This window comes from Balaenoptera physalus, assembly GCF_965194825.1.
Source record: "Balaenoptera physalus genome assembly, chromosome: 1".
In the NCBI taxonomy this organism is placed as follows: Eukaryota; Metazoa; Chordata; class Mammalia; order Artiodactyla; family Balaenopteridae; genus Balaenoptera; species Balaenoptera physalus.
The window spans coordinates 166,595,282-166,621,662 of NC_138882.1; the positions used below are offsets into that span (position 1 = coordinate 166,595,282).

The 26,381-nt window shown below is 42.5% G+C and overlaps 1 protein-coding gene across 3 annotated transcripts in view; it reads left to right on the forward strand.

The window, feature by feature from the left end:
* GRIK3 (glutamate ionotropic receptor kainate type subunit 3) overlaps positions 1 to 26,381 on the forward strand; it is a 234,903-nt gene that overhangs the window by 118,412 nt on the left and 90,110 nt on the right. For all 3 annotated transcript variants that reach the window (XM_082421907.1, XM_082421905.1, XM_082421906.1), the window contains exon 2: positions 22,234 to 22,410. In XM_082421907.1, coding sequence (XP_082278033.1) covers positions 22,234 to 22,410 — 177 coding nt within the window. The remainder of the gene's footprint in view (positions 1 to 22,233; positions 22,411 to 26,381) is intronic.

The following is a 26,381-nucleotide window of genomic DNA, read 5'->3' on the forward strand; positions in this document are numbered from 1 at the left end:
TTTTTTTTTTATCATTATCCTCATTTTATTTTATTATTTTATTTTTTAAAAAATCTTTATTGGAGTATAATTGCTTTACAGTGTTGTGTTGTTTCTGCTGTATAACAAAGTGAATCAGCTATACGTACACATATATCCCCATATCCCCTCAGTCTTGTGTCTGCCTCCCACCCTCCCTATCCCACCCCTCTAGGTGGTCACAAAGCCCCAAGCTCATCTCCATGTGCTATGCGGCTGCTTCCCACTAGCTATCTATTTTACATTTGGTAGTGTATATATGTCCATGCCACTCTCTCACTTCATCCCAGCTTACTCTTCCCCCTCCCCATGTCCTCAAGTCCATTCTCTACGTCTGCGTCTGTATTCCTGTCCTGCCCCTAGGTTCTTCAGAACCTTTTTTTCTTTTTGATTCCATATATATGTGTGAGCATACTGTATTTGTTTTTCTCTTTCTGACTTACTTCACTCTGTATGACAGACTCTAGGTCCATCCACCTCACTACAAATAACTCAATTTCGTTTCTTTTTATGGCTGAGTAATATTCCATTGTATATATGTGCCACATCTTCTTTATCCATTCATCTGTTGATGGACACTTAGGTTGCTTCCATGTCCTGGCTATTGTAAATAGTGCTGCAATGAGCATTGTGGTACATGACTCTTTTTAAATTATGGTTTTCTCAGGGTATATGCCCAGTAGTGGGATTGCTGGATCACATGGTAGTTTATTTTTTAAAGAAGCTCCATACTGTTTTCCATAGTGGCTGCACCAATCTACATTCCCACCAACAGTGTAGGAGGGTTCCCTTTTCTCCAGCATTTATTATTTGTAGACTTTTTGATGATAGCCATTCTGACGGGTGTGAGGTGATACCTCATTGTGGTTTTGATGTGCACTTCTCTAATAATTAGCAAAGTTGAGCATCTTTCATGTGTCTGTCGGTCATCTGTATGCCTTCTTTTGAGAAATGTCTATTCAGGTCTTCTGCCCATCTTTTGATTGGTCTGTTTGTTTTTTTTATATTGAGTTTTATGAGCTGTTAGTATATTTTAGATATTAACCCCTTGTTGGTAGCATCATTTGCAAATATTTTCTCCCATTCCATAGGTTGCCTTTTCATTTTGATGATGGTTTCTTTCGCCATGCAAAGGCTTTTAAGTTTGATTAGGTCCCATTTGTTCATTTTTCTTTTATTTCTTTTGCCTTGGGAGACTGATCTAAGAAAATATTGCTACGATTTATGTCAGAGAATTTTTTTGCCTATGTTCTCTTTTAGGATTTTTATGGTGTTATGTCTTATATTTAGGCTTTAAACCATTCTGCATTTATTTTTGTATTTGGTGTGAGGGAGTGTTCTTATTTTATTGATTTTCAGGTAGCTTTCCAGCTTTCCCAACACCACTTGTTGAAGAGATTGCCTTTTCTTCATTGCATATCCTTTTCTCCTTTGCTGTAGATTAATTGACCATAGCTGTGTGGGTTTATTTATGGGCTCTTTATTCTGTTCCATTGATCTGTAGTTTTGTTTTTGTGCCAATACCATGCTGTTTTGATTACTGTAGCTTTGTAGTATTGTCTGAAGTCTGGGAGGGTTATGCCTCCAGCTTTGTTCTTTTTACCCAGGATTGCTTTGGCAATTCTGGGTCATTTGTGGTTCCATCTAAATTCTAGTATTATTTGTTCTAGTTCTGTGGAAAATGTCGTGAGTATTTTGATAGGGATCAGATTAAGTCTGTAGATTGCTTTGGGTAGTTTGACCATTTAAACGGTATTAATTCTTCTAATCCAAGAGCATGGGATATCTTTCTATTCCTTTGAATCATCTTCAATTTCCTTTATCAGTGTTTCATAGTTTTCAGTGTATAATCTAGAAACCTCTTTGGTTAAGTTTGTTCCTAGGTATTTTTTTGGACCCAATTTTAAATGGCTTTTTTTTTTTTTTTTACTTTCTCTTTCTAATATTTCATTATTAGTGTAAAAAAATGCAACAGATTTCTGTATGTTAATCTTGTATCCTGCTGCCTTGCTGTATTCATTTGTTAGTTCTAATAGTTTTTGTGTGGAGTCTTTAGGGTTCTCTACATAGAGTATCAATGTCATCTGCAACTGATCTCTTTTTCTACAAGTTTGTTTATTTTTGAAGTATAATTGACCTACAGTTAGGTTGGTTGCTGATGCACAACATAGTGATTCGATATTTCTATACATTACAAAATGATCACCATGATAACTCTAGCTACCATTTGTCACCATAATAAAGATATTACAGAATTACTGACTATATTTCCCATGCTGTACATTTCATCCCCGTGACTTTTGTAACTGGAAGTTTGTACCTCTTAATTTCCTTCACCTATTTCACTCATCTCCCCACCCCTCCCTCTCCCCTCTGGCAACCACCTATTTGTTCTGTGTCTATGACTCTGTTTCTCTTTTGTTCTGTTTGTTCATTTGATTTGTTTTTTAGATTCCACATATAAGTGAAATCATCCAGTATTTCTTTTTCTCTGTCTGACTTATTTTGCTTAGCATAATACCCTCTAGGTCTATCCATGTTGTCACAAAGGGCAAGACTTCATTCTTTTTTATGGCTGACTAATATTCCATTATATATATGTGTATATATATGTGTGTGTGTGTATATATATATACACACACACACACACACACACCACAACGTCTTTATCCATTCACCTATCAGTGGACACTTAGATTGCTTCTATATCTTGGCTATTGTGAATAATGCTACAGTGAACACTGGGGGTGCATATATCTTTTTGAATTAGTGCTTTTGTTTTCTTTGGAAAAATACCCAGAAGTGGAATTGCTGGACAATATGATAGTTAATATTTTTTATTTTTTGAGGAACTTCCATACTGTTTTCCACAGTGGCTGCACCAATTTACATTCCCACCAACAGGGTTCCCTTTTCTCCACATTCTTGCCACACTTATTTGTTGTCTTTTTGATAACAGCCATTCTGACAAATGTGAAGTGATATCTCACTGAGGTTCTGATTTGCATTTCCCTTGATGATAAGTGATATTGAACTTCTTCTCATGTGCCTGTTGGCCCATTTTTTAATCAGTTGTTTGTTTGGTGTTGAGTTGTATGAGTTCTTTGTATATTGTGGATATTAATCCTGCAAATATCTTCTCCCATTCAGTAGGCTGCTTTTTCGTTTTGTTGATTGTTTCCTACACTGTGCAAAGGCTTTTTAGTTTGGTGTAGTCCCATTTGTTTATTTTTGCTTTTGTTTCCTTTGCCTGTGGACACATATCCAGAAAAGTATTCCTAAGACCAATGTCAAAGAGTGTACTGCCTATGTTTTCTTCTAAGAGTTTTATGGTTTCAGGTCTTACATTCAAGTCTTTAATCCATTTTGAGTTTACTTTTGTACATGGTCTGAGAAAGTAGTCCAGTTTTATTCTTTTGCAGGTGGCTGTCCGGTTTTCCCAGCACCATTTATTGAAGAGGCTGTCTTTTCCCATATTGTATATTCTTGCATCCTTTGTTGTAGATTAATTGACCATATAATTTTTGGTTTATTTCTGGGCTCTCTATTCTGTTCCAATGATCTGTATGTCTGTTTTTTTGTCAGTACCATACTGTTTTGATTACTGTAGCTTTGTAGTATAGTTTGAAACCAGGGAGCATGATACCTCCAGCTTTGTTCTTCTTTCTCCAGGTTGTTTCGGCTATTCAGGTCTTTTGTGTTTCCATACAAATCTTTGAATTATTTGTTATAATTCTGTGAAAAAAATGCCATTGGTGTTTTGATAGGAATTACATTTAAAATGTAAATTGCCTTGGTTAGTATGATTATTTTAACAATATTAACTCTTCCATTCCATGAGAACAGTATATCTTTCCATCTGTTTGTGTCATCTTCAGTTTCTTTCATCAGCGTTTTATAGTTAACCTCCTTTACAGGCCTTTTGCCTCCTTAGTTAGATTTACCCCCAGGTATTTTATTCTTTTTTATGCAATTGTAAGTGGGATTATTTTCTTAATTTCTCTTTCTGATACTTTGTTGTTAGTGTTTAGAAATGCAACAGATTTCTGTATATTAATTTTATATTCTGCAACTTAACTGAATTCATTTTTTAGTTCTAATAGTTTTTTTAGTAGCATCTTTATGATTTCTTATATATAGTGTTGTGTCATCTGCAAACAGTGATAGTTTCACTTCTTCCTTTCCAATATGAATTCCTTTTTTCTTTTTCTTGTCTGATTTCTGTGACTAAGACATCCAATACTATGTTGAATAAAAGTGGTAAGAGTGGGCACCCTTGTCTTCTTCCTGATCTTAGAGGAAATGTTTTCAGCTTTTCACCATTGAGTATGATATTGTCTGTACGTTTGTCGGAAATGGCCTTTATTATGTTGAGGTATGTTCCCTCTATACCCACTTTGTTGAGAGTTTTTATCATAAGTGGACGTTGGATTGTGTCAAAAGGTTTTTCTGCATCTATTGAGATGATCATATGATTTTTATTCTTCAATTTGTTAATATGGTGTAGCACATTTACTGATTTGTGGTGATATTGAAGCATCCTTGCATTCCTGGGATAAATCCCACTTGATCATGGTATATGATCCTTTTAATGTATTGTTGAATTTGATTTGCTAATGTTTTGTTGAGGATTTTTGCATCTATGTTCATCAGTGATATTGGCCAGTAATTTTCTCTTTTTTTTGTGGTTTCTTTTTCTGGTTTTCATATCAGGGTGATGCTGGCCCTATAGAATGAGTTTGGAAGCATTCCTTCTTCTTCAATTTTTTTGGAATAATTTGAGAGGAATCAGTGTTAACTCTTCTTTAAATGTTTGGTAGAATTAATCTGTGAAGCTGTCTGGTCCTGGACTTTTGTTTATAGGGAGTTTTAAAATTACTTATTCAATATCATTACCGGTAGTTGGTCTGTTCATACTTTGTATTTCTTCCTGATTCAGTATTGGGAGATTATATGTTTTCAGGAATTTATCCATTTCTTCTAGGTTGTCCATTTTATTGGCATATAATTGTTTGTAGTAATCTCATATGATTCTATTTCTGTTTTGACTTCTCCTCTTTCATTCTGATTTTAATTATTTGGGCACTCTCTCTTTTTTCCTTGATGAGTCTGGCTAAAGGTTTATCAATTGTATTTATCTTTTCAAAGAACCAGCTCTTGTTTTCACTGATCTTTTCTATCATTTTTGTAGTCTCTATTTCATTTGTTTCTGCTATGATCTTTATTATTTCTTCTATTAACTTTGGGTTTTGTTTGCTCATTTTTTATTTCCTTTATGTGTAAGTTTAGGTTGTTTACTAAACCAGTATTTTAAAAATGCAAGCTACTTTTTTTGCCATGGCTGCTAACCGCCTATGCAGATTTTAAGATTGCAACTTTGTGTATGATGTGAAATAGTGGCCTAGTTTTATTCTTTTGCATGTGGCTGTCCAGTTTTTCCAATACCATTTATTTGTTTTCATATGATATCACTTATATGTGGAATCTAAAATATGATACAAATGAACTTATTTACAACACAGAAACAGACTCACAGACATAGAAAACAAGCATTGTTACCAAAGGGGAAAGGTGGGGGTGGGATAAATTAGGAGTTTGTGATTAACAGACACACACCACTATATATAAAATAGATAAATAACCAGGACCTACAGTATAGTAAAGGGAACTATATTCAAGATTTGTAATAACCTATAATGGAAAGAATCTGAAAAGAATATATATATATATATATATATATATATATATATATAAAACTGAATCACTTTGTTATATACTTGAAACATTGTAAATCAAATCTACTTCGATAAGATGAAAGAAAATGTCCAACACCATTTATTGAAGAGACTATCCTTTCTCCATTGTATGTTCTTTGCTTCTTTGTCATAAATTAATTGTCCATATATGTGTGGGTTTAATTCTGGGATTTCAGTTCTGTTCCATTGATCTACGTGTCTGTTTTCCAGCCAATACCATGCTATTTTAATTACTCTAACTTTGTAATATAATTTGAAATCAGGGAGTGTGATACCTTCAGCTTTGTTCTTTTTTCTCAGAATCGCTCTGGCTATTTGGCCTTTTGTGTTTCCATATAAATTTTAGAATTTTTGTTCTATTTTTGTGAAAAATGTCATTGAGATTTTGATAGGGATTGCATTCAGTCTATATGTTGCTTTAGGTAATATGGACATTTTAACAATGCTAATTCTTTCAGTTCATAAGCCTGAAATATCTTTCCATTTCTTGGTGTTTCTTCAATTTTATTCAACAATGGCTTATAGTTTTCAGTGTACAGGTTAATAAATTTAACTTCCTTGGTTAAATTTATTCCTAGATATTTTATTTTTTTGTAGTTGCAATTGTAAATGGGATTGTTTTCTTAATTTTTCTTTCTGCTAGTAAATCAAAATGGATCAAAGACTTGAATGTGAGACCTGAAACCATAAAACTCCTAGAAAAAACATAGACAGTACACCCTTTGAATCAGTCTTAGCAATATTTCTGGATATATTTCCTCGAGCAAGGGAAACAAAAGCAAAAATAAACACATGGGGCTATATCAAACTAAAAAGCTCTGCACAGCAAAGGAAATCAACAGAACAAAAAGACACCTACCTAATGGGAAAAGATATTTGCAAATCATATATCCAATAAGAGATTAATATCCAAAATATGTAAATAACTCAACAATAAAAAAACCAAACAACTTGATTGAAAAATTGGCAGATTTGCCAATTTTTGCCAACATGAAAAGATGTTCAACATCACTAATCACTAGGGAAATGTGAATTGAAACAATTAGATATCACCACATGCCTGTTAGAATGGCTGTTATCAAAAAGGCAAGAAATAAGTGTTGGAGAGGCAGGCTGTGGAGAAAGGGAACCCTCATGCGTTGTTCGTGAGAATGAAAACTGGTGGAGCCACTATGGAAAACAGTATGGAGGGTCCTCAAAATATTAAGAATAGAATTACCATATGATCCAGCAATTCCACCTCTGGGTATTTAACTGAAGAATTAAAAAAAGCACTAATTTGGAAGATACATGCACTCCAGTATTCACCACCGTGTTTTTTTACAATAACCAAGATGTGGAAACAACTTAAGTGCCCATCAACAGATGAATGGATACAGAAGATGTGGTATATGCAGTTGACCCTTGAACAAAGCAGGGATTAGGGGCACAGTCGAAAATCCAAGTATAACTTATAGTCGACTCTCCGTATAGGTGGGTCCTCTGTATCTGCCATTCCACATCTGCTGATTCAACAAACTGTGGACCATGTAGTACTATGATATCTACTGTTGAAAAAAAATCTGCATGTAAGTGGACTCCTGCAGTCCAAACTCATGTTGTTCAAGGGTCAACTGTATATAGAATGGTATACTACTCAGCCATAAAAATAAAAAGGTGAAATCTTGCCATTTGTTAACAACACGGGTGGACCTTGAGGGTATTAACGTAAGTGAGGTAAGTCAGACAGAGAGAGACAAACACTGTATGGTTTCACTCAAATGTAGAATAAAATAAAATGAACAAGCCAAACCAAACAAGAACAAACACATAGATACAGAGAACGGAGTAGCAGTTACCAGAGGGGAAGGAGGGTGGGCAACACGGGTGAAGAGGGTCAACTGTATGGTTATGGATGGAAAGTAAACTTTTGGTGGTGAGCACGCTGTAGTGTATACAGAAGTCAAAATATAATATTGTACACGTGAAACTTATATAATATTATAAACCAATAAAATAAAAGAGAGTGCAATTTTGCTCCAGTCCTGGGAATGCACCTGCTGTCCTGCCTGTTATAAACTTGGGCTTTTCTGAGTGGCCGTGACCAGAGGGGATTATGAGTCTTTCTGGCTTTCGGTAAGAAGTGTTCAGCTTTCTGATCTCAAGGTTTCCTATAGGGAATCTCCCCCACCACTTTAAAGCCCCAAATTATATTCTTACTTTTTGTGGTGTCCCCTCTTATCACGTCAAGGCATAAAAGCCACCATCCATGTGTTACCTCCCTGAAGTTTTGTTGTTTAGCCATTTCATGCTTGCTTAAACTTGTACGTCCCATACATATTCCTTTATAATCGAGAAATACTTATTAAGTGCCTACTATGTGCCAGGCATTGTTCTAGGCACTGGAGAGAAAATAATGAACAAGTTCTTTATGCTCAAACAGCTTATATTATAGTGGTAAGGGTGGGGGACGAGGCAGACTATAAACTAGGTAACAGATATTTGAGATCATTTCAACCTACATTAAGAGCTTTGGGAAATAAGCAGGGTATTTCAGGGGTAAGGGTCTCCCCTATTGTTTATCTGCTGTGTGCCTGGTGTGTGACACATGGGAGGTGCTTCCTGAGTGTTTGGAGAATGAAGGAAGGGCTGAGTAGATGAACAGCTCTATCAGTGGTGTCTGTGGGGGGACAAGGTCACTTGGAATTCCTTTGTAGGAGCTGAAAGCTTGTGAACACGCAAGCAGTCTCATTGGCTAATGATCATAATTAAGTCAGAATCTCTTATTTCAACCCAGTGCCTTGGGGAGAGAGGCACAAAGCATGGGGCTGGTGAATCGGCTTCCCATGCTTCCCTCCCTGCTGTGCCCCCGCCCCTGTGAGTTGAGTGCCCACACCTGCCCAGGTGCGCACACACACACACACACACACACACACACACACACACACACACACACAGAGACACATGCTAATGAGAGCCTAACAGAGTAATCACGCCTCTAAGCTGTGTTAAAACAACCTGTAACTTGTGTCCCGGAATCAATCCAGTAAAAACAAAACCCGTCACATGGACCCCCTGGCGGTAAGTAGATCAAATACTTTCACCGTCATACTTTGTTATACTTTCTCCGTTCTTTCTTTGTGTGTCTCTGGTGCTCAGAGCTGGGGACCAGGTTATGTGGGGCAGACTGAGATGTGAAGGCTTTAGCCCTGAACCTCAAATAGCTCATTCCTCAGAAGGGGAAAAGAAACTTTTGCCCAAATCACTGTGACGCAGCAATTCCCAAAGTGTGTTTTCAGGGAGATGCTCTGCCAAAAGAGGTTTCCATGGTTGTCAAGTAAGTTTGGGGAATGTTGCCTATGCTCCCCACCTCTCAGAGGCTGCACATGAGCACAGCAAATGCCCAGAGAACTTCTGCAGGAAAGGAACCTGCTCAATCTTGTGGGTGGTTTTTTTTATTTGTTTGTTTGTTTGTTTAATTTTTGGCTGTGTTGGGTCTTCATTGCTGCACATGGGCTTTCTCTAGTTGCAGCGAGCAGGGGCTACTTTTCATTGCGGCGTGCGGGCTTCTCATTGCAGTGGCTTCTCTTGTTGCGGAGCCCAGGATCTAGGCGCACGGGCTTCAGTAGTTGTGGCACGTGGGCTCAGTAGTTGCGGCACGTGGGCTCAGTAGTTGTGGCTCGCGGACTCTAGAGCGCAGGCTTGGTAGTTGTGGCACATGGGCTTCGTTGCTCTGCGGCATGTGGGATCTTCCCAGACCAGGGCTCGAACCCGTGTCCCCCGCACTGGCAGGCAGATTCTCAACCACTGCGCCACCAGGGAAGCCCATTGAAGTCCTGTCTTTAAGAGATCCCACCTGGGAGAAGTGTGCCCAGGAGGCCCACCTGGGAGAGCTCATCCCAGAGTCAGGAGCCATGGGGGAGGGGTGGGGGGGCGGGGCCTGCAGGTCAACTTTGTGTTGCAGCCTAATTAAAACAGCACGTGTTTTGCTCCACCAGACCCCCTTCTGTCATTCCAGCAGCATTGTCAGAGAAGAAACAAAACAGAGAAATGGAGGTTGATTCTATAATTAGTGCACTTTCTTCACTGTTCGTTCAGGATCTCCAGAGATCAATTAGCTTGCTTTTAAGCTAAAAGGCATCTGAATAAGTATTTAACCTGCATGGCAATTGATATTTAAAACAGATGAGGATGGGATTAATAATGCAGAACAGGCTGGCTCCTTCCTCCGCTAATTTCCCAGGTTCTACTCCCCCTGCCCCTGCCCCTGCCCCTTGCCTCTGCCCACACCGCATCCCAGTGGCCTTAGACTGGCCTCCTGGCCTCCTCAGGGCAGGGCTGTGGGCAGGCAGGCTGGTGCTGAGGGAGGACTATCCTCCAGGTGCTGACACCACTGTGGAGCGGGGCCCCGGGTTTGGAGAGGAGCTTCGGTTAGGGCTGCTTGGAGGGTCCACCCGCAGCCAGAATCAGGTCCTTTCTCTACAGCCATCCAGCCATGTCACCAGGCACATGGCACCCTATCTACCCCTGCAAGGGGCAGGGGCCTGGAAGGTTGCCTACTGAGGGCATCCCAGCCTCAGCTTCCTCCTCTAGTAAGAGCCGATCATGGCCAGAGATGGGGAGACGGAGGAGCTTGAAAACTGCAGGACCTGGGTATCCGCCCTGCTGGGCATCTTCATGGCAGGTGGTCTGGAGGATATTTGTGTGCTTTTTGCTTTGTCATTTAAGTATCAAAGTCCTGAACAGGAATTAGCTTTTAAAAGCAAGTAGTGTGTGTGTATGTGTGTATATACAGACACACACTCATGTACTTATGGACGTATTTATTTAATAAACATGTCTCAACATCCTCTCTGTGCTAGATAGTGTTAGACACTGGAGCGGGAAAGAGATGCCAGGACCACTAAGGTGTGTCTCCACCCTCCAGATGCCCACAGCCTAACAGGGAGGGAGTGGGGGACATGACACGTAACACAGGTGAGGGTGGGTACAGAGGATGAATTTGGAGTTCAGGGAAGGCGTCTTAGTTGGGAGCTCCCCAAAGCATATCCTGAAACAAGTTAGGGTGCGAGTGGTTTATCTGGGAGATGATTCCAGGAAGTATGGCGATGGAGCAGGAAAGTGAGATGGGGAAGGAGGAAAGCCAATGAAGGTGCGTCCGCAGGTGGCTTGTGCTGTGGGTAACTGGGGCTCAGACCCGCTGGGGCCCTATGAAAAACTGGGTAGATCTTGCCTCGGAATTGCACCTTTGAGGGGCGAGGAAGCCGGGGTTCATCTGCCTGCTCCCTGCCTCCTCAGCTGAGGCTCTGCTGAGCTCAGCTCCCTGGCTCTTGTGTTCTCTCCCTCGCTCGCCACAGCTGCACCATCGCCAGCGAATTCCAAGGGGGGCAGAGGAAATGTCTGCAGGCGGCCCCTGGCGGTGGTGGGGGGTGGGGGAGGAGGACACAAGGACAGCGTTTGCTACACAAGGCTCAGAAGAGAAATATGGAAGCCAGCTTTGGAAGGAGGAAACAGAAGGAAAGGCGATCCAGGCAGAGGGGAACACACTCGAAAGCACAGAGGCACGAAGGGGAGGGTGACACGTGCAGTGTGAGTGGACGATGTCCTGCGTGGAGGAGGTCAGGCTGGCCCGGGAAGGGCCTCGAATGCCAGGCTTATGGCTGGCCTTTCTGCTGTAGGCAGGTGTGCATGGGGGTGGGCTGTGTGACGGCTCTGCCCATCAAGGAGGTGGGACAGCCCCGCCAGGGACTCGGGATTCAGGATCTTCTTTCCTTTGGCCCCTCCGGCAAGGGCGCCCACTGCCCCTGGGCCCCTGCTCAGCAGCCCCCTTCCCAGCAGCCCTGGCTCCTGCTCTTCCACCTGATGACAGGTCATCAGGGTCATCAGGTCATCGGTCATCAGGGTCTCTGGGCAGCACGGGAGCCTCCAGCCATCCTCCCGACATGGTGGATTCTGCAATATTTGACTTGCGCGTCCCTGAGTTGTACAGACAAAGCTCCGCATATCATCAGATCAATTAAAACAACTGCCACCAGGCCCCGGGACTCCATCAGGAGCCCTCCCCTGGGGCCCCCCGGGATTGCAATCCTCTCCTCAGATCTGTTCTTTCTCTGGATACCCCCATTTAATTTAAAGCCCCCCAGCTTCCCTGTCACCACAAAATTGTAACTTCTTGCCCTTATGAGGGCTTACAATGTGCCTTAGATGATTTATGCCATTTAAGCCTCAAAATGGAGCTATGTTGTAAGTGCTACTAATATGCCTGTTTTCAGATGACCAAACAGAGGCACAGGGCAGGGAAGGGACTTGCCCAAGTTTGCACAGCTGGGAAATGGCGGGGTCAGTTCAAATTCAGGCAGCCTGACTGTGGAGTCCACAGGCTTGACTGCACTCCCATTCTGGTCCAGACTCCAGGGTCTTCTTTGATGCTCCCTCTAGCAGGCCCCCACCTCCCTCCTTCATCTCATCACAGATCAGTCCTAGAGAAGCAAACCCAGCAGCTCTCCTCCTGCCTGGCCCCTGCTTCACTACCTCCCCACTGGCCCTGCCCTAGCCCAAGTCCCCATCCTCAAGAACCTACCCACGGCCATTCTCTCCCTCACCGGTGCCACATTCCTTCCACAGCTCAGCTCTGAGCGGGGCAGATGCTGCCTTATCCACGGAGACATCCATGGCTCCCTCTTCTCCGAGTCTCCCCAGCTTTCCAGACATTCTGATCACATGGAGAGTTTTTACCCATAGCGATTTTATGTGTGCCCCTTCTCTCATTTCCTCCTCCGAGCTCTGACCTCCTGAAGGCCTGGGAGTATGCCTAATCTCTCTCTGACTCATCTAGTGTTCAGCCTGGTTCCTTGTTCATGGTTGTAGCCTATAAACTGCTTGGGGAATGAATGAATGAACGAACGAATCAACGAACCCAGAGGAGGGGAGACACACAGACTCCTTGTCTCCTCTCCCTTGCCCAGGACCTCAGAAAGCCTATCCTTGGCACTTTTCCACTGGGCACTGCTTACCTTCTGTAAACCACCTATTCTGCCCAGTGGGGGAAGTCAGCCAGTGTGTCCCCCCATCTCCTTCTGCTGAGATCAGGGCACAGAGAGGCCCAGAAGCAAGTCCCCAGGCACTGCCAGGGCCCTGAAGAGCTGGCTAAGGTGCAGTTGAAAGCAGAGCCTGGTTATTCCAACCCACGGGCTACAGAGAGCCGCAGGGGCCCCGGCAGGGAGAAGAGAGAGCCCTGATCAGAACAGACAGGGAGGCGGCCCGGGAAGAGGCTGTTGGCAACAATCTCACTGATTAGCGTCTCAATCTCTATGACACCTTGGAAACTTCAGAAAAAGACCAAAGCAGACTGGAAAAGAAAGAACAGACTTAGGCCCCAGAGGACTGACGGTGCCTGGGCCTGGTGCTGGGAACGTGAATGTCTCCTGGGACTCGGCTGCCAGACAGACAGGTGGCGGCATGTTGCAGGCTCGGCCGGAGTCTGCCAGGCTCACCGCAGTCAGGGCTGGGCTGGCTGGGCTGCCTTCGCAAGGGCCAAATTCAAGAGCACAAAGTTGTTCAAGAGAAAGGAACATCTCAAGACTCCAGACCAGCCCTAGACAGTCATGAGGTCATGGGCTTAATCAGCGGACTCAGTCTTCTGCTTGCATCTGCCCTGGGACCTGTGCGCTGGAGGGTCTCTAGGGCCACTTGCCCAGAGGGAGTGTGTGTTGGGGCAGCAGGGGCTGTGGGCGGTGCCCCCTTGCTCTTCATGATGAGACGTGGCAGGACAGCACCACGTATTTGAGGTCACAGGCCACTGTAGGTCACCTGGGAGGCAGGGCAATGCCACCGTTTGGGCACATTTCCAGAGACAGAAGAAGCACTCTTAAAAATAAGGGTGTTTATGCTTAGGGCAGTCAGAATGTTTCTCGAAACATATGACAACATGTCACTGTAGAAGGAGCAAGAAGGAAATCGGTTCCGGTTGGCACAGCTAGTTCGAGCGCTCCTCTTCCACCCCCGGCCTTGCGTTTCGCTGTCTGTAGATGAGGTTAGTTCTGAGCGGTGGTTTTCATGCTGCGCCTGGTGGAGCCCTGGGGGCTACAGAGCCTTCTCAGGAACTGTGGCATCCAGTCTTTAAGAGTCCAGATGATGGAAATGGGCTTGGGCAGAGGTGTGCTGGTAATCACGCTCTCCGGGGGGGGGGGGGGAAAAAGCCCTCATTTGTAGCACCTGCTTATTTCTGTGGTGTAAACATTCTCGTTGTGGCTGCTTTCAAGCTGCCAGTGGTTTAGTAACTCACTTTCACAACTCCTGAAAAGTTAACAGTTGGCACTAACAAGCTGGCTTTGGTTGCAGAAGAGAATTTACCACATAGTATTTTTCACAACCTCTTTAACCTCCCTGGGCCTCCGTTTTTTCTTGTGTAAAATGGGGCAATAATCATTTCTGTCTAATGGGGCTGTAGAGGTTCTTGTAAAAAATGAAGCAGGTGGAAAGCATTCAGCATCATCCCCAGCACATAATCAGTTGTGTTATTGTTATTATTATTATTGTTATTTGTTTTACCCATTGGGCTTACACTCAAGATTTTGTTGCAAGGAAATGATCCAACTGCACCTGTGCTCCACCCCTGCTAACATCTTCTGGGACCCATAACATAGCGTGTGCGCACACACACACACACACACCATCCTATTTCCTCAGCAGCCCTGGTGTCTCTGCTCCATTTTATTAAAGCAGAAAGCAGTGACAATTATTTTCATAATGAACTAGCTCTTCAAATTAATGCCAATTACGCTATGCAATCATGATTAAGATTATGCATTAATCAACGGTGCCAACCTACTTATTAGCCTCTTTAAATAATGATCATGAGGAATGTATGGGAAGGGAGAGAATAGAGAGGAGCCAGTTGAATGGGGGAGCTGCTCTGAAGCGGGGCGGAGTGCTCTTTCCAGAAGCCAAGACCCAAAGCAGCCTTTCTTCCATGGGGCGGAGCCTGAATTAGAACCCCAGCCCATCAGACGCTGAGCTTCCAAAGCTCCCTGATCTATAGAGCCCCCTGCAAAAAAGAGAAAGGGGGCAAGAGGACCCAGAAGGGAGAGGGTAGAAGAACCCTCAAAGGTTTTTCAATGGATGAGGTTCGGTGCCACCCTTCCCTTCCTCCAAGAGAACTGAAAGGTAAGTGTGGTTGATGCTCTCCCTGAAGCAACGTCACCTCTATCTTAGGTCAGGTCCCCCAGATGCAGAGCCTGAGTCAAGGATTCAGATACCTGGGGTCGATAACAGGAAAGAGCGCTCTTTAGGAAAACCCTGTTGGGGAGTGAGCAAAGCAGGATAGGGAAGGGGACAGGGATGGACCAAGACGCAGCCTTGGGTAAGATCTGGTCTTCGTCCGATGCAAGGTGGGGCTGTTGGGAGGGGCTGTGGAGCATACCTGCACCACAGAGTTATACCCACCCTGAGGCAAGGGGACCACCCTTTTGAGCCCCAGTATCATTCAGTCATTGGCTACACACTGCCCCCCTGGGAAGAAGTGAGAATAGTTCTCTAGAGAGAAGGGCAGCCTGTGAATGGAACCAAGACTCAAACCCAAGTCTGCTACCTCCAGAACCCACTCTCTGAACCTCTGTACTGTATCTAAATATTTGCTGCCTGCGTGTCCCAATACATTCAAATTTGGGGGATCATCTTGCCCTTAATGTTCAAGTAAAATGACCCATCCTTGCCTGTGTTTGGGGGATAGAGATGGGGGAACAGCCTCTCTCCAGCAGCATCTCTGAGCTGCCCCAGGGCTTCTGGTTTCTCCTAATCACCTCTTGTTCCAACTTCCTTCTCTGCTGAATTTTCCATCCCCTCTCATCCCACCTCCTGCACCCCTTGTCCTCTTTCTACCCTGATTCGCCCTGTGCTGGACTCTGCCCACCTTCCTTCACTGTCCCCAAAGAGCACAAGCTGGGCTCAGTTTTCTGTGACCAACTTTACTAAATGATGGGGCTCCTGTAAGGAAGGAGATGACAGCACACACACACATCAGGCTAACTGGGCACTAAGAACCAGACATCACTGTGTTAACGTGGCCCTTCCTGCCGTGGCCTCACCCGCCTTTGGTCCTGGGATATACTGTCCTCTTCTTTCTCTCTTTTTGGGCCCACTTCCTGTCTATTCCCTTTCTCTTGGGCCCTTCTCTCCAATCCTCCCCACACAAAAATTCAACATCCCATCTTTGTTTCTTTTGCACAGCAATTCAGTACTATCATCGTCTTATCTTCTCCATCCAGGCCCTAAGGTGATTTTCCCTCTGAGATAAAGGCTGCCCTTCCCCTGGAAGAGGGCACAGACTACAGCCCACTGGCCAAATCCAGCTCACCACCTGTTTTTGTAAATAAAACTTTATTGAAACATAGCTGCATCCATTGTTTACATATACTGCTTTCATGCTACACTGGAAGAGTCCATTAGACCTTTTGGCCCACAAAGCCAAAAATATTTACTATCTGCTCCTTTACAGAAAATGTTTGTCAACCCCTGCCCTAGAATGTAGACGCTCAGAATTCGTTTTGATTTTCTAAATAGCATTGTTTCACTCCTACTTTAATAACTGCCCTTTACTAAGTCCTCACCATGTCCCATGCATTTAGCTACATTGTTTTCTTTCTTTCTCGCAACAATCAACCCTTGGAAGTGTGTACCCCATTTTGCAGATGGAGAAACTGAGTCTCAGAGAGAGTAACTTCCTCCAGTGGGTAGAGCCAGGGTTTGGACTGAGGCCTGACTGTCTCTGGAGCCTGAGTTGGGAACAGCTGGTTGCCGCACATGCTGGTTACGGTCATCTATGGTCATCTGTTTATTGTCAGCTGAGTCCTCCTTGAGAGCAGAGGCCCAGGACTGACTTCTCTCATCCCAGCACCCAGTGACAAGTGGGCAGAGACCAGTGGGTATTCATGGGACTGAATTGTGTATCCTCTGGGCTTGGGTCTCAGTGGCTTGAGACCCCCTCTCTCCTCTCCTCCCCACCTGCCAAGGTCTGAGAGGCAAGCAAGGATGTGTGAAGCCCTAGGAAATGGCCCATTGTCCCATGACCTTTGCCCCTCATTTGGGATGGGGCTCTGTAATGACTAGATTTCTCCCCAGCCTTTCTTGGAAGAATTTTTTTTTGATGTTTACATTTTAAAATATTAAAAATAATACTTATTCATTGTAAATAATTTGGAAAAATCAAGAAACTACAAAGAGCAAGATTAAAAGTATCCATAAACCTCTTCTTCCCAGAGAAACTCACTGGTACCATGGTATAGATCCTTCCAGTCTTTTGTCTATAAATATAGTTATGTGCTTTTTATTTGATAAATAGGTTTCATACTGTAATATTATTTTGTTGCCTTTGGGGGCGGGCAGGATGAGCATTTCCTGTATCATTAAGTATGTTTTAAGAGCGTTTTTTAAAAGCTTTTTTCCTTATTACCAAAGCTCCGTGCAGAACATTTGGGGGGAAAAGCACTAAGCAAAAGCAGTCCATTATCTTTTTACTTTATAGAAAGAACCTTTGTTAACATTTTGGTGTACGCTCTTCTGGTATGTCCTTTTTGATTTTAATTGGAATTGCATTAAATTTGTAAATTAATTTGAGGAGAGCTGACATCTTTACAATATTGAGCCTTCCCTTCCAGGAGAAAGTTATGTCTCTCCATTTATTCAAGTCTTCTTTTATGTCCCCCAGTAAAGTTTTGTAGTTTTCTTGATATAGGAATAGCACATTTATTGTAAAGTATTTTATTTTTTTGTTGTTGCTTTTGTGAATAGGGTCTCTTTTTTCCCTTGTAATTCCTCACTGTTTATTGCTGATTTATAGGAAGGCTATACATTTTTCTATATATGTTTTATATGCTGGTCCCTTGATGAGCTTTCTGTTTACTTTCTACTAGGTTTTGATATGATTCTCTTGAGTTTTTAAGAGAATGGTAATAAGCATCTGCAAATAATTTGTCTTTTCTCTGACTGCATGACCACAATTTGTTATTTTTGCCTTACATACTATGATTTTAAAGACTATTTTATTATGGAGGACGTCTGTCATATATACTTAGGGAGAATGGTATAATGAATCCCTGTGTACCCACCACCTGGCCCCAGCAATCAGCGACCCATGGCCTTTCCTGCCCTATCTGCATTCCCTTCACATCCACCCCTCCCATATTATTTTGAAGCAAATCCCGGACACCATATCCTGCCATCCAATATCCTGACTGTTAATGCCTACAAGTTGTTCTGCCATATGGATGGGTTTTAATATATTGAGTAATCTGCTTTTGAACATCACGTTGTTTCTATTTTTTTCAATATTATTTCAAGATACTATTTTAAGAATATCCTTATACATAAATGTTTATGTTACTCTAACTTTTTCTAAATTTGTATCCATAGAAATGGAATTACTGGATCATATGGTATTTTGATCACTTACTTTCCTTTAAACACATACACACAATCACATGATGGCTTTTCTGATTAGAAATATAACACATGTTCCGTGCAGAACTTTTTGAAAATACAGAAAAAGCACAAAGAAGGAAATTCAAGTCACCCGTAATCCTCCCACTCAGAGAGACACCCTCTTAACGTTTGGGGATGCAGTCTTCTCGTCTTGTTTTACGGATGTGCTCGGCATGTTTCTCCATCCCCACACAGACTCACATGCATGCACACTATATGTTACAAACTGTAAGCCTGCTGGAATACCCACGGGGGTGGGAGAGCAGCAGATTTATTTGTTTACTTTTTAAAATATTCACTGTTTTTTTAAAAAAATTTAAAACAATTGAACAACCCGGATACCCATCAACTGGTGGTGAACGGGTAAATAAAATGTGGTACATCCATAGAAAGTAATACTATTTAACAATACAAAGAAATGATGTACTGATACGTGCTACAACATAGATGAGCCTCAGAAACATTATGCTCAGTGAAAGAAGCCAGATGCAGAAGACCACACATTGCATGATTCCATTTAAATGAAGTGCCTGGGAAAGACAAATCTCTAGAAACAGAAAGTAAATTAGTGGTTGCCTGAGGCCAGAGGGTAGGGGGTGAAAACAATGATTGACTGTAAGTGGCACCAGGGATCTTACTGGCGTGATGGAAATGTTCAATAGCTGGATTGTGGTGATGGTCACACAATTTAGTAAATTTACTAAAAATCATTGTACACTTAAAACGGTGAATTTTGTGAAATTTCCTCATGTAAATAATACCACAATGAAGTTGATTTTCTTTTAAGAATAGAGGTTTATTTTGGGAAAATAAGCAGAAAGAACAAAATAAGAAATCTATTACATAGGACTGTTCACTTGTGTTGTTTTGAAATGGCTCCTTTTCTTTTGTCAATGATATGAATCCCTCCTCATCGTCCTTCTATTCTTCCTCTTCTAACGTGGGGTCACACTGCATCTCCTGCTTTACGACTTTTGTTTTTCACTTAAAAATATATCATGGATACTTCCCAATCATTAAATGTTTGCTATTATATGGGAATATATGACAAATTGCCATTTATTTACTGTTTCTCTGGTGTTGAGCATCTCTAGATCCGCCTCCTCACACATGATCTGCGTGCCCACCGTTGGAATCAATTCCTAGAAACCAAAGATATGAGCTCAAGATGTGAGCCTTTTGAAGGCTTTTGATACATTTCTAATGGCCATCAAGGAAGGAGGGTGTACCGGTTCCCACTTCTACCAACAGTTAAGCAAATGTTTGTTTCCAAACACCCTCGGCAAAGCTGGGACAGGCAAAAATGGTATTTCACTATTGGTTTAAATTGAGTTTATTTGACTATTAGAGTGGATGCACATTTCTTCATATGTGTTAATAGCTCCTTTGTATTATTTTTTTTTTCTTTTGTGAAATGCCCATCCTTGCCCTTTGCACATTTTTCTATTGGAGCATTTGTCTTTTTTAAGTGTTTTAAGTGCTTTTTATAAAATAAGAACATCAACCTTTATACTGCTATATATGTTACCTATATTATTTCCAAGTTTGTTGTTTGCTATTTAATTCTGTTTATGGACATTTTGAAATCTACACATTTTATATTATTTCTGTGGAGTTATAAATCTTTCTCCTATGGTTTCTGACTTTATTGGAATGCCTAGGAAGGCCTCCTCCACCTCAATATTGTATAATATTCACCTATATTGTCTTTTTAGGTAGTTTTGTAGAGCTATTTGCCCCCTTCCTTCCCTTACTTTCTTGCTATTTAATCTTTGCTCCATCTGGAACTTTTTTTTTTTTTTTGATATATAGCTTAAGATTGGAATCTAACTTAAATTTCTCCCAAATAATTGAATAATTGTCTCAGCACAATTAATGAATAATTCATCTTCAACCTTCTGATTGGAAATAGCCATCTTTATCATGTCTTAAATACTTATCTCGACTTGAATCTTTTTCTGTGGGCTTTTATCTCGTTCCATTGGCCTAACTGTTCTCATATACCATTAGGACATGGTTTTAATTATTTTGGCTTTATGATATATTTTAAATCTGGCAGTGCAAGTCACCTTTCATCTCTTCTTAGGCTGTCTCCTGTTTAATCTTCCAGATGTACTTTAGAGTCATTTTGTCAAGTTAAAAAAAAAAAAATATATATATATATATATATATACACACACATATATATTCTTCTATGATTCTCATTGGAATTACATTAAGCTGAAAAAGTAATTTGGAGAAAAACTGACATCTTTACCCTTGACCCCACCTACCCAGGAACATGACATGCCTCCTCGTTTAAATCTATTTTTATGTCTCTCACTTAAGATGTTTTTGTCATTTTTAATATTGGAGTTGGTTCATGATTAGTTATTTACTATTTTGTTGATATTGTAAAGGAAATCCTTTTGCCATTAAGTTTTTACTGGTTGTTGCTGATTTAAAGAAGCACTTAATTTGTGCTAACTGATCATTGAACTTGAGTCTCCTACTAGTTCTTACTAGTTTTCACGTTTAGGGATTATTTTAAGAGCTTTTAGGAAGACCTTTATATCATTGGCAAATAAGAATTTTTTTCTTTCCAAGGGATGTGCCTCTAAATTCTTTTTCCTTCTTATTTCATTGGTTAATGGTGTGGTGTGACTCTACACACCTCCTCTTTTTTTTCCTTTAATGAGAATGCCTCTAGTGTTTCACCATTAGTGATATTAAAGGCCAATTTGAGCTGAAGATGATTCAAGGAAGTATCTCTTCTAGAGCTAGATTATTAAGCATTCTTTTTTTTTTAACATCTTTATTGGAGTATAATTGCTTTACACTGTTGTGTTAGTTTCTGCTGTATAACAAAGTGAATCAACTATACGTACACATATATCCCCATATCCCCTCATTCTTGCATCTCCCTCCCACCCTCCCTATCCCATCCCTCTAGGTGGTAACAAAGCCCCAAGCTCATCTCCATGGGCTATGCGGCTGCTTCCCACTAGCTATCTATTTTACATTTGGTAGTGTATATATTTCCATGCCACTCTCTCACTTCGTCCCAGCTTACCCTTCCCCCCACCCCGTGTCCTCAAGTCCATTCTCTACATCTGCATCTGTATTCCTGTCCTGCCCCTAGGTTCTTCAGAACCTTTTTTTTTTTCAGATTCCACATGTATGTGTTAGCATACGGTATTTGTTTTTCTCTTTCTGACTTACTTCACTCTGTATGACAGACTCTAGGTCCATCCACCTCACTACAAATAACTCAGTTTAATTTCTTTTTAATGGCTGAGTGATATTCCATTGTATATATGTGCCACATCTTCTTTATCCATTCATCTGTCGATGGACACTTAGGTTGCTTCCATGTCCTGGCTATTGTAAATAGAGCTGCAGTGAACATTGTGTACATGACTCTTTTTGAATTATGGTTTTCTCAGGGTATATGCCCAGTAGTGGGATTGCTGGGTCACATGGTAGTTCTATTTTTAGTCTTTTAAGGAACCTCCATACTGTTCTCCATAGTGGCTGTATCAATTTACATTCCCACCAAATTTTATCAAATGCCTTCCTGCATTTTGTGAGTTGATCATATCTTTTTCCCTTTGAACTATTGATGTGATGGAATGATATTCATAGATGTCTTTATATTGAACCACCCTTATACTCCTGGAATACAACTCTGTGGTCATGGCATGTTATCCTTGTAATAATATTCTGGTAGATTCTACTTGCCAGCACTGTATTGAGAATTTTCATAGCAATATTCATAAGTTGGTCATTTTATTTGGGCTCTGTTTGTCAGTCTCTGTTATTAGGAATTTGCTAGCTGAGTGAAATGAACTGGGAGGTTTTCATATTTCTTATGCTCCAACACAGTTTCTACGTATGGGGATAATCTGGCATATTATTGAACATTTGGGGGAAGAATCTTGCCCATAAAACCTTCTGAACCGAGCGTCTTTCTTGGCAGCCCTCCCCCTTCCCCAGCACACACTATTTTACCCATCTCTCGCAGGAGGAATCTTTGAGTATGCAGACGGCCCCAACGCCCAGATCATGAACGCCGAGGAGCACGCCTTTCGATTTTCTGCCAACATCATCAACAGGAACAGGACACTGCTGCCCAACACAACCTTGACCTACGACATCCAGAGGATTCACTTCCACGACAGCTTCGAGGCCACCAAGAAGGGTGAGTGGGCCGCCCCCACTGCTCTCTTTCTGGCCTTGGGAGGGGTAAGGCTGTGTTTGCTGTCCAAGGTCCTTAAAATGTGCCAAAGTTCTGGTTGGGTTTGGGGCCTAGAGCCCTTTCTGCCTGGTTTCAGGACCAGCCTCTGGCGCAGTTCCGCTTAGGTCGTGTCATCTCTCAGGAGCGGCAGTTTGTCCATCAGGAGTTTCCAGGCCACAAGCAAAGGCCGTGAGGGAATGAGGGGGCCTTGGGAAGGGGTGGGGTATGAGGGGTGGGGTCCTGAGATGGGTAAGGAGGCCAGCCCAGGTCTCCAAAGCCTCTGAACCAAAGCCAGCACTTTCAAACTTAGTTTTTCTTTCATTGAAATCCTGCCCAGTATATCAGTATTTAAAATATATATAAAACAGATTATGTAGAAGTTCAAATATGCAACACTTACTTGCCATAAAAAGACTTACTAAAAACAAAAACAGCTGCTGCTATGAGTACAACAATTTGACCCCAGCTGTGGATGACGCTTGAAGTCTGACATTGGCCTCAGCATTCAGTACGTTTCCATTTTTTTTTTTTTTTGGCTGCATAATAACAAGAAAACCATAATTCACAAAAATAACTGTAGTAAATCCAATCAAATAGTTTTCCCCATACCTGAATTTTAAGAAATCAAAAATAAAATATTGGGCTGTGTTCTTTCGCATTAGTGACACGTTTACAATAAACTCCAATGACTGCACAGAAAGGAATGAAGAACTTTATTCTAAGATCCTCACTAAAAAAACAAGGTAACTTGTCAATACATGAACGAGCTAGCAGGTTCCAATGTGGCATATAGCACATTTGAGTATACCAGTATGCTCTTTTGTTGCTGTCTTTAAAAATATCATTCATATATATGTGTAATTGGAATTTAACTTAAAGTCTGGAAATAACTTCCATAGAACCCTAGAGTTCCATGGAACGCTATTAAAAAAAAAACCCTCAGACCTAAGGAATCTCATTCCCAGGGTCATCCTTCCTATCGTATGCTATCATAGCCCCTTGCTTCTCTTCTTCAAGGCCCTTATCACAATTTGTAATTAAATAATTGTGTGTATTTAATGTCTTTCTCCTCCTCTCCAACACAGCTGAGAGGAAGGCTCCTTCTTCTTAACTGATATAGCCCTGGCACCTAAAAGACTGGTATATATTAAGTGTTCAATGAAATGACCATTGAATGAATCAATGAATGAGTAGTGGGAGAATGGGGCCTGGGAGGCTGAGCATCGTTGCCCAGAATCCTTGTCAGCTGAGCTGGCAGCATTATCCATGCATCCTGGGGAGACAGGCCCATCCACAAGATCCCCTTGGTCTTTCTAAGGGGTTCCCAGTGGCTAATCAAGGTCTCCTGGGCTCTCAGGTACAGACCTGCCAAGGTGCTGCCTGCTGCCATCTCTGTCCTCCAAAACCCCATTGCGGGTCAACACCTCAGTATAGAAAGGCAGAGTAGCATGGGCCTGGAGCCAGACATCCTGGAACCGCACTCTGTCCATTCTGATATTAGTTGTGTGACCTTGCACAAAACACACAGTGCCTCAGCTTTTTTTCGTCTACAAAATGGGCACACTTCTGTGAAGCGCTTAGGACAGTGCCTGGCACATATGAAGTACCATTGGACTTGCTCTTATTACATTGGCTGCCTTGCTCTCCACTCCCTGAGCCATCAGGTCACGGGCCTCACACCTTCAGGCGCTTTCCCACTGCGGGTCCCTGCCTCGCCCGCCCTGCTTCTCCTTGCCTTGTGTGCTGAAGGTCTGGGGTTTCCTGGCATGGAACACAGCTGTCACTGACATTTTAGAGGCCACTGCCTCAGGGCCAACCTGCACACAAGCTAGAGGCACCCCACCCTGCTAGCCTTGTAGAGTGGTCCTTCGCGCATCACCCCATCCCTCCTCTGCCCGTGCTGACGTGCGCTCCTCCCTGCCCACATCCTCCTGGCTCTTTCCCAGCATGCACTGCGGCCATCACTGTGTGGTCAGGTCTCCATCTCCCCGCTGAGAGTCCACGCTGGCACCCTCTGCCCAGCCTTGTCCAGCTAGAAAATGACTGACCTCAATCAAAACTGCTCAGTGAAAAGGTCAAGACACAGAACAAATGCCCGGAGACAGAACAGAGAGGCCCGCGTGGACACCTCCCCACTAAGGGCTGGGTTGTGTCTTCTGTCCCTTTTGTCTAAAATTCACTAAAGGAATAGATGACTCTTGAGTGGCGCACATGCCACTCAGCACAGGGACCTTGCCCGGCAGTGAGCCCGGGACAGAGCCTCAGAGCCTGCTGTGGCACTTCCTCCAGCAGGGGCTCACAGTCTCACACTATGTGGAGTTGCCTGGCGGCGGGTGAGTAGACCCGAGACAGAAACACTCAGCTCTGGAAGTCCAGCCAGATGGGTCCAAGTGACCAAAGCCACAGCCCCTCCACATCCTACAGCAGGTCACGTGCCTTGTTTGTTGGAGGGCCTACCTAGTCCAGCACTGACGTGACCCTCCAGCCACATCTGTGCCACTGGCTCCCTCAGTCTCTGGGTTCTAACCAGCCCTGCCGTCCTCAGGTGCCGTGCTTCCTCCCACCTCAGGACTTTTGCACATGCTGTTCCCTCTGCTTATAATTCCCTTTCCCCATCCCACCTCTTTGTCTAAAGAACTCCTCCTTCTCCTCCCAGCCTTCTGGTCCACGGGGGAGCCCTCCACAAGTTCCTGGACAAGGTTAGGTCTCCCTGCTTCCATCTTATAACACTCTGGACCTTTTTTTTCACATCCCTGACCGCTGGTGGTGTGGGTGTGGGTGTGGGTGTGTGGGTATAGTTATGTGATTATCGTCCATCTCTTCCGCTAGATTGCACATCCTTTTGCCTGCTCACTACCGTTCTGTAGAATCACGGTTCTGACTGCTGGTGTGATACACCAGTTTTGCCTGTTTTTGAACTTTACATGAATAGAATACCAATGTGTACTTTTGTGAGTCTTGCTTCTTTCACCCTACAGTAGATCGGTGAGATTCATCTATGTGGTTGGACGTAACAGTAGTCTCTTGTTCTTCATTGTTGTGTAGTGTTCCATTATATGAATAGACCACAGTTTTTAAAAATCAAATTTACTGTTGAGCATTTGAGTTGTTTCCATTTAAGGCCACAGAGTAGTTCTGCTATGAAAATTCTCATCGATGTCTTTTGGCGCACAAACATGCACGTTTTTCGTTGGATACCTAGGAGTGGAAATGTGAGGTCATCCAATGTGCATATGTTCAGCCTAACAGTTTTCCAAAGTTGCTGTACCAGTTGGCACTCCCCCCAGTAATGTAAGACAGTAGTAGTTGCTCCACATCTTTGCTAACTCGTGGTAAAATCCATTTTATTTTCGGTGGTTTATGTGGCGGATGTCTCACTGTGGTTTTATTTTGTTATTTCCCTGATGACCAGAGATATTGAGCATCTTTTCAGATGCTAATAGATCATTTGGAGCTACCCTTTCTTGGAGTGCCTTTTGGAGGCTTTCAACCACTTCTGAAAATTGAGTTGCTTGTCATTTTCGTATTGATTTGTATGAGTCTTTTATATATTCTGGATACGTGTCCTTTGCTGGATATACATATTGCATATATCTGTTACAGATGAGCTTGCCTTTTCACTCTCTTGGTAGTATCTTTTGAGGAGCAAAGTTTTTCATTTAAAGGAGTCCAATTTATCAATATTTTCCATTATGGCTAATGCCTTTTGTGTTCTGTTTTTGTCTATCCTAAGGTCATAAAGATATTCTCCTGTGTTCTCTTCTGGAAACTCTATTGTTTTATCTTTCATAGTTAACTCTATGATCTATCTCAAATTGATTTTCTGGGTCGGGTGGGAGGTAGGAGGTGAGGTTTATTTTCTCTACCCAATGCTGGTGGAAGTGAAAGCTGGTTCAATTTCTCAGGAGAACTGTTTGGAAGTATCTACTAAAGCA